Below are 14,537 nucleotides of genomic sequence, written 5' to 3'. Positions count from 1 at the left end.
TACGGTATTTTGCCTAAGTGCCTACAGTTCACCCACTCACATTTAATACCCCCCCCACGTGTTTTTTTTTCATTCTTCCAGGGTTAGGTATTACCGAGCAGGCAGGGAAGCACCGACAGCTACACACAGCCCAAAGAGGAATCCCAGAGAGGATGTGCGATTCCTCTCCTGACTGCTTCCACCCTATCAGTGCGCTTCCTGATGGCCAAAACCCGGAGTGAAACAAGCTGGATGACAAGTTCTATGTGAACTGGATGACTTTACATGCTTTCAGAGGCTTTTTTCCCTTTTAGGTGCAGGTTTACACCGTAATTTTAAGTGCAGAGGGGAAGTCCTGATGTATTTTCAACAGGAGTCGGACTGTGAGTAGAAACCACCGAACATGTCACTGCTGCTATTCACTGAACTGTGGTGAGTGTGTAGGAGGCACCTGCTTAGAATTAGAGACTGCGGCAGAGCTACGAGTGGCAAAGCACTGTCAGGCCCCCAAGGAGTGCTCAAATCGCTTGTCCTCAGATTGATGTTTTACACCTTAAAGCACCGAACCTCCAAGGGGAAGGAGAGCGCTCCCATGTGCCAGCAACAACAAAGCTGCACGGAGTCAAGATCTCCTCGACACTCAGAAATGATTTTTTAGAGCCAGCAATCAGGGCAGAGCAGGAACTAACACACAGGCAGACAACGTGAAAACAAGGCAGAAAGGAAATGAAACTGCTCGTTAGCAACCTCCGGGTGAGCACACGCAGCGTGCTCGGCTCCGTGTCACCGTGCCCTCGGGTGCACCTCCCAGTGCCAGGTGTCACTTTGCTCAAGTGGCTTCACTGCACAGATTCAGGACCCCGGTAACGCCAGGAAGTTCTTACCACTCAAGTCTTCACTTGGTACACCATGAGAGCCCTGGCTTAACTCAGTTAACACTTAACTAACCCCAAAAAAGCAGGTCAAGTGAGCATGAGCACATCTTCATATGCAAAAATCGTCTTGCTGGAAATCTAAACGAGGAAAAACTTTGCAGGAAAGGTCACCAGCTGAATGCTCCACGCAGAGAGCTTACCTTTCTTGAAGGTCATGGAGAGACTGCTCAGCTCTGTGAAGCCCCTCGAGGTCTTTCATCATCTTCTTCATGTGCTCCTTCGAGTAGCGGTTCTGGATATAGGCAAACCAGCAGCCTCCCACTCCGATGACAATGGACACCACCAGCATGAAGTCCTTCAGGTGGTTGTGACGAGTTACTGAAAGAGAAGCAGAGGCACCGCTGAATTCAGAGACAGCAGAAACGATTCACTCCGACATTTTTTGCTGGCACCGTAGCTGGGTGTGAGAACTGAAGGTGGTGTCAGGAGGAACTGTGACCCAGGTGTCACAACAAAGGAAAATCTGAGCTCCATCAATACTTAGAAAAACAAGAACCGTGTCAGTATTTATTCAATTTGAACGGGGAAGCAAAAAAAAAAAAGTCTGAAAGATGAAATTCAAAATTTTGTAACACGCCTGGCATTCCATAATACGTGATAGCTCCTGCGAACCATCAGAACAGCTGTTTGTAGGGCAATACCATACTGCAACCACAGAGCACAGAGGCATACGAGGTAAGAAAGCAACTCTTGAAAAAATCTGTGATCCCAGAGAAGAGGGAGATCCAGTTTCAAATCCTCAGTTTCCAGCAGAATTACAACTCGGTGTGGAACCCCTCCTTTTCCAACACTTAGCAGAACAGCTACTGTAAAGTGTGGATGCCCGAGAGAACAGAAGTAAGAAACTGTTTTCTTAGGTGCTGAAAAAAAACAACACCAAAACCATGTTTGAAGCAGATCTTTTATTTTTTTAAAACTATTTAGCAAATCTCAAACAAGGATGTACCCAGGAAGCTACAGATGAGGATGATCGGCTCAATGAAGCTAGCTGTGATTCCCTGTCCAGCCGCTATCCCGGTTAGAGCAACCCTAATTTCTTAACCCTAATTTCTTCTTGTTACTGGTACGGCCGTTTTTATCCTAGCTTTGATATCCAGACTGACACGCCTCAGGGCAGCCACACATGGGCTCAGCCACCCCATACAACACTCCAAGCACCCGCAGCCCAACTCAGCTTCTCAGCACAGGTTCCTCTAAAACTCCCTGAAGACCCGGAGGTTTTGGCATCAGTGCTCCTGCAGATGGAGAGCAGGAAGGTGAGCGTGAGGGAGGGTTTATGTCAGAGCAAACCGTGCCAGCCCCCACACTCCGCTCGCCATCTCCAGACTTGTTGGTCTCGCTAAATTTGAGACGGATCTCTACCAAAAAGGTGCTGACATAGTTTGAAGTGACACGAACACGTTACTGCCTTCCCGAGTATTCCAAATGTAGAGCAGAAAGGCCTCCAGGGCCCCAAATTCATCTTTGCTCCCTTAAAATACAATTAGCAAACAATTTTTGAAAGAAAAAAAAAATCCTCCCACAAAATGACAAAGCAAATTTCGGGCTTTCACTTCCCTTCCTTTTAATTTGTGCAAGCATTTGAAAGCTTTCCTAATGCCTGGGTGTGAGCACCATCCCTGCATAGAAAGGCATAAGAACCTATTCTCTTTTTCTCAGGAAACTCAAAAAATGGTGAATTTGTAAGAGAAGCAGAGACTTCATCCGATAAGAAGAGGTCGAAATACATCTCTCAGGCTGCTGAGAAATAATTTGTGTCACGTCTCCTGTCAAAACCTTTGATAAAAAGTTTTTTTTATATAAAAATTACTTGTCATTTAGAGCGATGAGGAATCTGATACCTGAGGCAAGAACAATATTTATTGTACCCCAGAATCTCTTTACGCCCCAGTGAAATCAGGTACAGGAGATGTTTGCTCTAACTCACGCCCACGTCGCTCCCAGCAAGCCTCTACTTTAGGTCAAGACACACGATCCAGAAACAACAGGGCATGGAAGAGACCAAGAAAACAAACACTGCAGGTATGCAGGAGACGATGAAAGAGCAGCAGAGGAGGATGTTGAGGGCTTTAACTGGGAGAAAAACACAGCTGGGTCTGGCAGACCTCAGGCTGGGGCGGGGATGGAGCACACCCACAGCCCCACGCGTCTCCAAAAGTGATGTGCACAGAGAGAACTCGTGGGGACTGGAGGAATACCAAGCACAGAAGGCACTTTAGGTAAACGTTTTCCTTTTCCCATCCTGGAGCTGTGATGTAAATGATGCAGGGATTCGTCCACATTTTGGTTGCAAGCCAAGAAGAAGAATTTGGTTGCAAGACGAAGAATTCCAGGAGCATGAGGAATACAAACACAACCAAACATGCACCAAGCATCGGGCTGAGATGAGTCACTGCCAGCCTCAGATCAGCCTCGTGTGAAGGTGGGCACAGCCCCGGGCTGAGGAATAAGCCTGGGCTGGAGAGGGCAGCCGCGGGGTGCAGGCAGGTGGGGGGCTCAGAAAAGGCCTGGACCCCAGGGAGCTCCAGGAGAGGACGGAGCGCCGTGCCAAACCGTGCCACCACGTGGTGTTCTGGGGTCTGCTGGGTCTGTCATCAATACTCTCTGACTGCTTTGTAAGGGATTTGTTAAGTGGACTTAATTACCAGTGACAGAGGGCAGTGACCCGTTACTGCTCTCCCTGCATCCAAGTGCTGGAGCCCGACCCTGCTCCCGGTGTCACCACCTATCCCCCAGCCCTCCCCGGGCACAGCCTCTCCGTGGGCCCTCTGCAGCTCCCTGTCTGCTGAGCCAAACCGGCCTCAAAGTGCCTCGGTGTAACGGGGTCATCCTCACCCACAGAGACCGTTTCTGGAGTTACTCACACGGGCAGCTGGCATCTGCGGCTGGTAGGAACTGCTCAGGCTGAGAGAAAGCCAGAAATGAGGAGTGCAGCTCAGCCAGCAGGAGGGATGTGTAAAGGATGGTACCATGGGTTGACAGAAATATCTGTAATATCTGTAATCTGCACTGAGATTTCTGGGGCAGATGGATCGCTTGAAGAGCACAGGACAGAACTGCAAACATGACATGAAAATCTTTAATTCGTTTAACTTGTTTCTATAAGTGCATTTTAAGAGTAAGAGGAAAAGATGCACCAAAAACCAGCCTGCAAGCTCAGGCCACTGCCTTGGTGGTACCGCTACGGACAGAGGAGGCACCAGAAATTCCTCCCTGTTCCCCCTGCAAGCAGTCAGAGCACTGGCTCAGGACACAAACTGGCTCTCGGGTATCACCAACCAGAGCCCCCAGCTGAAACAGACGGATACCTGAGAGCATTCTCCTCTACAGACCTCCTGATCTGTCCTCAGCGGCTGTTTTTCTTTCTGGGTGTGGGCTGATGAAGGAAAGTGCTCGCACTACCACCTGGAAACTGGCGCTTGCAAGCAGCCGTGTTCCCAGCCTGCTGCATGTGAGACATGAACCACTCAGGAATTTCCAGCAAAGGAAATTTAAGCTGCCACCTCGATCCTGTCTTGGGGCAAACGCAGCTCATCACCCCAGCTCGGCTGTGCCAGCAGCAGCAGGAGCTCATTGAATTACGGTACCTGCTCTGCTCAGGTCATCTCTGTGTAACCTTATCGCGCTTTGCTCCACTTTGCTCTTCCTGGCCAACTGTCCAGGCTGCATTCAGCTTCAGCGTGGTGACGAACAGCATCTGAGCCTGCAGCTGGAAGCCCAGGGGCACGGGCACAGATCATGGACACGACGACACATCCCAGCTCGTGCTGCTTGCTTTTTTCCTTTTTACTGCTCTCCTTGTAGCCTGCTAGACTTGAAGCTAAGAAAAAATCACCTCCCGTTTGTCAGAAGATGAACAGAATTTCAGCAGAAGTGGATTAAATAAAAATCTTGGCTTAGCAATAGCGGTACAGCTCATGGAGATGTGTATAACCCTCTGCCTTAGGACAATTTTTAAAGTAAGAGTGAAATTTCCCTCTGGACTGCAATGGTCAATCTATTGCTGGGAAGTATCAGTGCCACCTGTCACCTGAAGTGCTTCATCGATGGACAGCAATGCCTGGTGGCTATTGCCCTGCCCAGCCCACCAGCACTTATTGCAATATTAATAGCTTTAATTTGCTTAAACACACAACCACCACACGGGTCTCTGTAGGTGCATAAATGGAAGAAAGAAGAGGAATAATGTCCTCGAATAATGTCCTCGTCCCAACTGAACCATTCAAAGGAGCCGTGGGATGTGGCCGTGCCAGCAGCCCTGCACCCAGCTGATGCGGGTCATGGACAAGGCTGCTCCAGGAGCCCCCCGGGGCGGCCAGGAGGCCATCCAAGCACCTTCCCCCCTTCTCTGTCACCTAGTGCATCACCTAATGTGCCACAGAAGAGTCCAGCCATTCTCTGAAAACACTCACTTGTAAACTCAACGCTAAAGAAATAAACAAGCCTCGCACTGGCCCCGCTTCTCATTCCGGATGGATTATCACAACATCCTCTTCCTAAGAAGCAGCTTCTGGCAAGTTGCTGCACACGCAGCACTTCAGATCCCTCATTTCGTGTCTTGAGAAGGCTGCCTGGGCGACTCGTTCGGACAGACTTGCTCTCTGCTCTCCCACAATACCCGAGCTCTCCTCTCCTTTGCAGGTTTCCCCCCGTTCCCATTGCCTGCTTTCCCCAGCCAGCCGCAGCTCCGCTGCCTTCCCAGCCGGGCAGCTCCAGCCTTAGCCCGGGGTGCTGGGTGCAGCCCCATGAGACACCGACCAGCCCCAGCCCCAACCAAACCCAGCCCCGACCAGCCCCAGCCCCGCTGACTCACAGCCTCCTGCTGCTGCCAAAGCCACGCCACGCAGCCGCCTGGCAAGCAGCCTTCCTCTCCGGCGGCTTTCACTGAAGACAAGCATTAAGGAAACAACAGGGAAAACTCAGCTTGGATGTAGAAGTTGCCTTTTGGCTTCCTACAGCCCTGTAAGAGCGCAGGTTCACCAGAAACGAAGCCTTAATTCCTGGGAAGAAGCGTGTGGGTAACGACGAGCACTGCGAGCAGGGCTGGGGCCACCAGCTGGCATGGACATCCCGGCCACTGCCTCTGAGTGGTTCAAAGAATGGTAAATAAAAACCCAAATCATCTGAAACTTGGTTACTTTACCCCAGTTTGTGCACTCTCCTACTCTGTGCCAGATCCAACCCGTGCTTGGATTCAACCCATCGCCCCGCAGAGCAGACAGGCTGGGGGAGAAAGGACAGACGTACAGCTGTTACATCTTGTACTGACACTCACAAAAAACAGCATTTATCACAAACTGCCCATTATTTTTCCACAAATGGAGTTCTCACTACCATTACCCTACTCAAAAATGCAGAGCATAAAGCACATTCACTAGCTATTGTTGCACTAAGTGGAGTTTCCCCGATGAGCATTTCACCAAGTCCCTTTGGTTTGCTGTGCACAATGCTACCCCCTGCCACCAAACCACACCAAACACACAAACCCACACCCGTATTCCCCAAATTGCTAGCAGAAGTGCCTGGAATTTAGCAAATGAATGATTATAGCTTCCAAACAGCTGCATTTTAGTAAAATCCTTGGAGGGGCTCTGTTGGGGTCCCCTGGAAGCGCTGCCGCAGGGGCTGGTGGCTCACCACACTGCTCACCACTCAGCTCACACTGCTGCAGCCCCGCGAAACGCCCAAGGTGCTGGGATCATGCTTGGTTTGATCAAACTGCTCCAGATCAGGGATTTCGTGCCAGAACACCTTCTGCTTACTGCTTTTCTAACAACTCTGCTTTGCGAAGGCATTGACTGCCCCAGAGGAACGCGGCAGAAGCTGACCGTGTAGGAAGTGTCTCGAGCAGTTTTCGGAACTGAACCTCAGCTGCCAGACTGCGGGGTGAGCAACCGGCACTGGGGACACCATTTTCCGTGCTTTTTTAATTTTTATTTGTGGGAGGCAAGGAGGAAGCACAAACACCGTTTTGCAAAGCCCACAGCAGGCACGCAGGTGGCTGCAGGATGACCGTACGCTGCGCAGCGCTGGGTTTGCAGCGCTGCCGTGTTTTAGGTTTTAAAGAAGCGAGGTAAGAAGCTAAGCAATAGGAAAAGTGGAAGAGTAACCCGAATTTTTTTGAACCAGAGACCCACCATGAACGACACAAATTGAAAGCCTCAATTTTTAAACTGAAAGTTTCCCAATGTTTTGCTTTGGGAATAAAACCTAGCTGGATTACAGGAAAAACAGCAATTTTAAAGCAACTTACATTAGCACCGATAAAAGAAAAGAAATCTACATTCCACACCAGTTATTTACAGTGAAATTGAAGTATCAGAAAACATGGAAATTACTAATTTTTGGTTCCTCTGTGGGAACTAACCAGATCTGCGATGCAGCCTGCCGCGTGCAGAAGCAGATGGTTTCAGACAACACAGGAAAGAAGAAAAGCTCAGGCTGCAGCTGCTAGAGGTACAACAGCATAAAACCAAGTACAGAACACACACCTCCTTTAAAAACCGAGCTAACAATCTTCTACATTTCCCTGAAGGCACTTAGCATTCCTGTCTTTGTATCAAGACCGGGACTTTCCTCCAGTACTCAAACACTTCTGTTTGCTAGTGGGCTCACACCAGAATCAGGTAAAGAACCTAAAGAGCCTTTGAAAGATTTGCTGATTTTGAGGAAAATGGGATGTCTGAGCACCAAGCACACCCCCTGGGTTTTTAGCTTCCTAGCTATTGTTAAAAAAAGCCACAGCTTATTTGACAGCTGCTTGTCACATGGACAGACAGCTCCACGGACTGACAGCGCTGACTTGTGAGCAGAAAAGTCACTTACAAAGTGTCCTAACGGGACAAAGCTGCTCTTCCGTATAGGTGCAGGAAATCCAAACACGATCCATTTAACTGTAAATATTTAAAGAGGATGGTAAATCTCACAGCAATAAATCAATCTGCTATTTGGTTAAGAAATTCTATTGCTTTAAACAAATAATGTCTAAGCGGGTCTCGAAGTACTTGTCAAATACTCCTCTAATCACAACAAACAGAAACAAATCAGCCACACGAAGCTCTACCAAGGGACACCTGGCTTTGTCCACCCCCGAGTGGACACCAAAGAAATAAACACTTGCTGAAAAACAAAAAAAAAAAAAGTAAGGTCATCCAGAAACCTGCAACAAGTGCCACGTCCTGTTGGGGTGCCCATTGTCTGATCCAAAATCACAGCACGGCGGTGCCTTGGGCAATATGTGAGGAGACAAACAGCTGAGTCTGTTACCTGAGAGTTATAAATAAAAACCTACATTCCCTACTCACAAAGAAAACCCCGTGGTTTTACATTTCACTGCTTGCTTCCTTAAATTCTCCTCTCCTGTTTCACCCGAAGTTGTGATATTTGGTCCTGGATGAATTTCTGAGCTAAGGGACAGGAAAACAAAGGAACACAGACACAGACTCCATCAGTTCATCTCGCCTGGTTTGTAATTACACCATACTCCTGTGCGATGGATTAATTACAGAGCTGTAGCCCTGCAAGCGAGCAGACCTCTTTGAAGAGAGGAATCACACGTCTGGAGTCTGGCATAGAAAATGAGACCACAGGAGCCTGCTGATCAGCAAGCAAATTGCCCAGGCGCGCATCAGCCAACTGGTGCTGCCTGAAGCCTCTGCTCCAAACTACGGGAGACATCAGAGAAGTTTTTAGCCTCAGGACGAGGAAGTCTTCCCGACTTTATGGGGCAGAATGAGAAACAGTGCCCTGGCACTGGGGCTGGAATCCCCCCTGGCAGTGAGATGTCTGGATTTGTGAGTCTGAAGGAAGCAGCCGTGGTACTCCAAGCTGGGCTGGGTGTATTTATTGCTTCCTATGCATTGCAGGTACAAGAGCTTCTTTGGGAGATAAGAAAAACCCTGAAGATCCTGCACCTGTGAGCCACATCCTGCTGCTGGGAGCTTCCCTTGCAGAGGCAAGGAGCAGGAGACCACCTTCACCGAGCAGACAAAAAGAACAAGAACTGGAACGCACCTGAAACCACTGAATCTGCTGCTGAACCAGAAGAGCAGCTTCTGCAGCTTAAAAGGTCGCTGAGAACTTCCTGAGTTACTGCTGATCGCTGATGGCTGCTGAGAGCTGCTGCCTTGCAATCAATTTCTCAAGAAATTAGTTTTACACAAGTGAGTTCTCACCATAATAAACCCGAGACAAATCCATTCAGCTAACTACCAACTAGCAAATATTGCTGCCTAAAAAGTGTTAAATCCCTGCTTCAGCTAAAAGCTTAAAGGATTCACATACCTGATCGGTATTGTATTGGGTTTAATGGCAAGGTTTTGGTTGCGGGGGGTGCAGGGGTGGCCTCTGTGAGAAGGTCAGTGCAGCAGGAGGGCAGGAGGTGCTCCATGAACCAGAGCACAAGTTCCCCTGCAGCCTGTGCAGGGAGAGGCCCCTGGTGGAGCAGGCTGTCCCCCTGCAGCCATGGGTCCCACACGGAGCAGATCTCCACACTGCAGCCCCCCCATGGGTGGAGGAGCCCCCGGTGGAGCAGGTGGATGGGGTCTGGGGGGAGCTGCCACCCACCCGTGGGGGCCCCGTGCTGGAGCAGTTTGGGACTGGGGGATGGACCCCGTGGGACGGAGCCGTGTGGGAGCAGTTCTTGAAGCCCCTGAAGGATCAGTTGGGGAAGGACGGCATCCATGGGAGGGACCCCACGGGGAGCAGGGGCACAGAGGGACCGTGAGGGGCGGCGGGGATGAAGCGTCAGGGACTGACCGCAGCCCCCATTGCCCGTTCCCCTGCACTGCTCGGGGGGGAGGAGGTGGAAGGGGGTGGATGGGGGAAGGTGCTGGAGTTTGTTTTTTTGTTTGTTCCTCACTGCTCTGTCTTGTTAGCAATAAATTTCACCCGGTTTACTCCGAGCAGCCGATTTGCCCAGGATTTGCCTTGCTGCGTCTCCTCTCAGGAGTTTGGACACGGACCGAAAACAAGAAGTGTCGGCACTGGCTGCACCAAGGGCTGGACTTTGGAAGCTCCTTATCACTTCTCACCGGCCAAAAAAAATCAATTTCTCTGTGAGGTCGTTAGCGTGTCCACGTTGTGCAGAGCCAAGGTTCATCCTGCCTGCTACTACCGACTCTCTGGTGCAGCCATCCTCGCTGGCACTGCCAACAGTGGGCAGCAGCAGACGCTTAAAAAACCACACAAATAACAGAGGAAGTGGTATTTCTGATGGTGTGTATTTCCAGCTGCCAGCAACCGAAACCATGGCAGTACCTGAGCCAGAATTTGCATCCAGACTATTGTATTTGCACTGTGGTGAGAAAGAACCCCTTTGTATTCGTTTTTGAAAGCCTCTCACACAGGGGGCACAGGGGGTACACGTTAATTAAAAGGAAAGATAAGCACTTTGCAGGAGGGCTCAGGACGTGTGCAGTCCATACAGGCTGCCTTAAGAACCCATCACATCTGCGTGATGCCAAGCAAAACAGGCCCCTGATCAAGCAAGGCTTCAGTTTGCCTCACAAAAGCATCAAAAGCTAAAGAGGAAAACATGAGTAAGTGGGAAAGACACAAGAAGTACATTTAATAAAGAGACGGCAGACATGAGGCAGACAGAACGAATGCAAAAGGAGCACCCCAAGCTGCGCTGAGATAAACATCAGAGCGCTTCTAGATCATCCCCAGAAGCCTGTAATCAGCATCAAAAGAACTCAGTCCCTTGCTCTCATTCATCCTAAACACTGCTGTTCTGCTGGTTTGGAGGAGCTCTGCAGCCAGGACCCGGACAGCCTGCAGTTACACCTGAAGGCAGATGCTCTGTAAGGATGCAGGTGGCTCCATCCACAGATGTTAACACATAGCTGCAAACCCCACCGCTGGGCCAATTAAGGGAAAGGATGGAAAGGTTTCTCCTACAGACATGGGAAATCCCAGCAGGAAAATGCAGCCCACGCCTGCAAGAGGCCCATCAAACACAGCGCTTTGTGGCAGGATGCCTCTCCGGCTGCAGAGCTGCTGGGTTACACCAGAGGCAACCTGTTGCTGTGTCTGGCTGATCATACCAGCAACAATTTAAACAGCATGAACCCTGGATCATGCTGATTTGTATCTCTGCTGTTTGATGCTGATTCCTCTCACTTAACAGCCGCTGAGGTTTGCAGTGTTACTTACAGAGAGGAGGCCCAAAGAGCACAGTGTCAAGAGCTTTCAGCTGCAGTTTCTGCCTGTGGCTTCTGTCTGTCATTTTCAGAACAGTTCCCATCATGGTAGCGTTGTTTACGGCTAGCCTGTAAAAAAAAAAAAGAATGAGGCACGGTCACATCCATCTGAATTAATAACTGCCCATAATTTGTGACATGGAAACTACAGGAGGAGAAATGTGATGAACAGGACCAATAAACCACCTGCTTACACCATCAGGACAAAATAAATCCCTCGAATAAAGTTGTTTCTTATAAAGAAGATCTGTATCAAAGTGTTAAACAGCACCGTGGCAGTGTTTAAGAAGCGTTTGGACTGTGCTCTCAGCCATATGGCCTGAATTTTTGGGTTGACCTGTGTGGAGTTGGACTCACTGATCCTTAGGGGTCCCTTTTGACTCAGGATATCCCACGATTCTACGATCATCTTTGGCTTCAGTTAGAGAGGATAAAAAAGTATGGCCATGCCTATTTTATTTATCCTGACAACCTAAACTACTGACATAATTATTTTATTAAATCAATTTCCACTGATAGCCTTTGACATCTGACTATAGGAACATCCTTCTCACACAGAAGAAACCTGAGCACATACCTTGCACTGCCTTGAACACCTTATTTTATTTTTTTTAAACTTATCTGTCAGTTTATAGGTTCTTGTACAGAGAGAATAACCTTTACCCAAAAAGCTGCACTCAGATTTTTCAAGTTTTTTTTGAGTTTAAGTCACTTTACAGCCAGCACTTCTCTTGAGCATCTCGTGGGTTTGAAGTCTCCTTTGCTGGAACATCAAGGGGCATGAATTAACATCAGCACGTACCAGTGCTGGGTGGTGCAGAGACACACACCTAGCCCTGAGCCAGTACCCCTGAACTTTGCTGAGGATGATGAACAATGACAGAGAATTGGGATTATGAAGGAAATCTGTAGCAGAGCCAGGATGTCACCGAGATCTGTTCTGCTCTAGCTCAGGGTTTTAGCTCTGAAAACACAGCTCAGGCATATGCAGACTGATGAACTCTGGTCCCAAAGCAGCACGGACAGCATTTCCAACCACACCGCTCAAACTGCAGCCTCTCCTTTCACCCACAGCAGGTACCTGCCCCCTTACAGCTAAATCAATCCCTGCAAAGAACGCTGCAGCAGATCCAAACCCTCCAAGTGTAACTGAAGCGGAACAGGAGTTCTACGTGGCTCTGCACACGCAGATGAGCTGCACATGATGTTATGAGCCACCTCAAGTCTGTTCTTCTCCCTGGCATGCCTCCCACAGACTACGCAGTGAGCACTGACCTGGGCATGGCGTGTCCACTCAGCTGCAGCTTTCTGAAGGTCTCTTCGTACTGCGGCAGCTCGACGTAGGTAATGAGCCACTGAACCACCTCGTCAACCGTCCAGTTATACACTGTGGGTAGAAAACACGCAAGCAGCTTAGGATTTTTACCAAGCAACTAAAATCATCAAGTCAGCAACAACAGCATAACCAGTTACTTCCCCGGATACACCTCTTCCTACTGCCTTCAGCAAAGGGAAAACGTGTGTAGAGTTGAAACAGATACGTTCCTACAAAATATGCAGTGAGTCAGCATCGGAGCCCATGAAATCCCAAGGGCTGTTATCCCAGGAATGTACCAGTGGCCGAGGTCCTCTGGGAGCCCCAAAGTACACACAGGTGGTAAGGGAAACTGCTTAGCTTTCTGTCATCCAGGTGATATTGCTGCTGTCTCCTAACTGCCAACAAAGCACGTTTGTCCAGGGGAACCTTTCTGTGCAGTGGCCTCACCTGCCTTGTGGATTTCCATCATGCGCGGTCAGCCTGGGTGCCCTGCTTTGAGGGGCTTAAAATCGACACTGAGAGACGCATAAAGCTCAGATACCATGGATAACAAAACCATTGGGAAGGGAGCTTCTGCCTCTCCAGCTTAGTTCTGCTGTACTTACAGTAGCAACGTGAAAGCAAAGCAAATCAGGCAACATAATCTTACATTGGGGTTGTTATTTTGCAATGCTTTAATTTACCAGCTTCTGCCTTTGCTGAGCGTGGGCTGAGTTCTTGGGGCATTCACCCAGCCTCCAGCAGCTCAGAGAGCTCTGTGCTGGACGCCCACTCTGCCGGTCACTGCCTCGCACCCAGCCCGGCGTCCTCCAGGCTGACTCACGTGCGGTTTCCAGCAGCCAAGCGGAGAAAAGACCCATTTACTACTGGCTTAAAGGGCTGTGTCAACACTGAACTCAAAGCTTCGTGGTCCCGTCTTAAATGTCAACAGTGATTTGCCCCACAAATATGAGAAGCATCTTCCAAATCACTCCAGCGAGCTCAGTGCCTCCAACAGCAGGATGACAGAACCGACGGGACGAGAGCCAGGAGCTAAGCAGAAGACAGCAAGGCTTCAGAAGAAGGTATAATCCTCATGTAAACTTGCAAAATGATTCATAGATGCATGTTCGGAAACGCAAAGCTTTAGGAAACTCCCTGTAGTTACAGTCCCTGGACCACAAACTGTGGGAAACTCATTTCTGTGGCCAGAAGCAAGACGTGAAACTGAAGCTGGCAGGGAATGCCGTGCCCGTGGCCGTGCGCAGCGCAGCAGGACAGCCGTGCTGCACCCACCGAGCCCCCCAAGCCAAGGGGCACACGGGATGCAGAGACTCAAGCCAGCTCTGAAGCACCTGGGCACCCTGCTGACCCCGTCTGCTCCTCGCTGGAGGCCCCCAGAGGGTCCCGCTGGGCTGCACGGCCACGGCAGGGGCACGACGGCACGTAGGCTGCTGCGTGAAGAGATGGGGGCTGTGCCTGCTCTGCACCCTGCCCGCAGGCCATCTCCTGCTTCCAAGAGCCACATGTACCGAGGGATTTATATAAATCAAAGCCAAGCTGTTGTAAAAGCACCCAAACCTTTCGGAAAAGGGATGTAGGGAATGGACACATGTGTCCTGGACGTGCCTCAAGTGCTGTGTCAGTGCTGCCCTTCGCAGCCGCACAGAGCCCTGGCCTTCTCGCCAGCTTCAACTATTTTACAGCTCGCTTTCAAACGCCCGGATTAGTCCCCAAACGAGACCACTTTTGGAACCAGTCATTAATTTTATCAGCCAGCTACGCAGAACAATGAGAAAGAAAAGCAGCGCGCTAATTACATCCCCCAAAACAAGAGCCGTACCACGGGAGCTGCACGCGGAGCAATGCCACTTCCTGCCCTTGTCAGCAGCAGGAAGAGAGCAAAAGCAGCTCCGCAATTAAGGGACCCGGGGAGTATCCCGGGACGGTCTCCTCCATCCCCTAATGGCTTCTGTGCTTACCCAACCAACGCTGCAATGCACTTCTGGCAAAGTCATCTGTAATCAGCCGCACCACGGAGTAAATATTTCTGACACGGAAGGCAGAGCGATTCGGTAGCGTCCTGATGGCTTCAAGTGGCTCGGGCAAGGATTTTAAGCACGT

The 14,537-nt window shown here is 49.9% G+C and overlaps 1 protein-coding gene across 5 annotated transcripts in view; it reads right to left on the bottom strand.

The window, feature by feature from the left end:
* Positions 1 to 14,537, bottom strand: part of STIM1 (stromal interaction molecule 1) — a 77,499-nt gene that overhangs the window by 23,355 nt on the left and 39,607 nt on the right. For all 5 annotated transcript variants that reach the window (XM_072033008.1, XM_072033010.1, XM_072033009.1 and 2 more), the window contains exons 4-6: positions 12,392 to 12,503; positions 11,070 to 11,185; positions 1,055 to 1,232 (exon numbers count right to left, since the gene is read on the bottom strand). In XM_072033008.1, coding sequence (XP_071889109.1) covers positions 1,055 to 1,232; positions 11,070 to 11,185; positions 12,392 to 12,503 — 406 coding nt within the window. The remainder of the gene's footprint in view (positions 1 to 1,054; positions 1,233 to 11,069; positions 11,186 to 12,391; positions 12,504 to 14,537) is intronic.

Source organism: Anas platyrhynchos, chromosome 1 (assembly GCF_047663525.1).
Source record: "Anas platyrhynchos isolate ZD024472 breed Pekin duck chromosome 1, IASCAAS_PekinDuck_T2T, whole genome shotgun sequence".
Taxonomy (NCBI): Eukaryota; Metazoa; Chordata; class Aves; order Anseriformes; family Anatidae; genus Anas; species Anas platyrhynchos.
The sequence above is the reverse complement of the archived record's forward strand: the minus strand, read 5'-3'. Positions and strand labels throughout refer to the sequence as shown.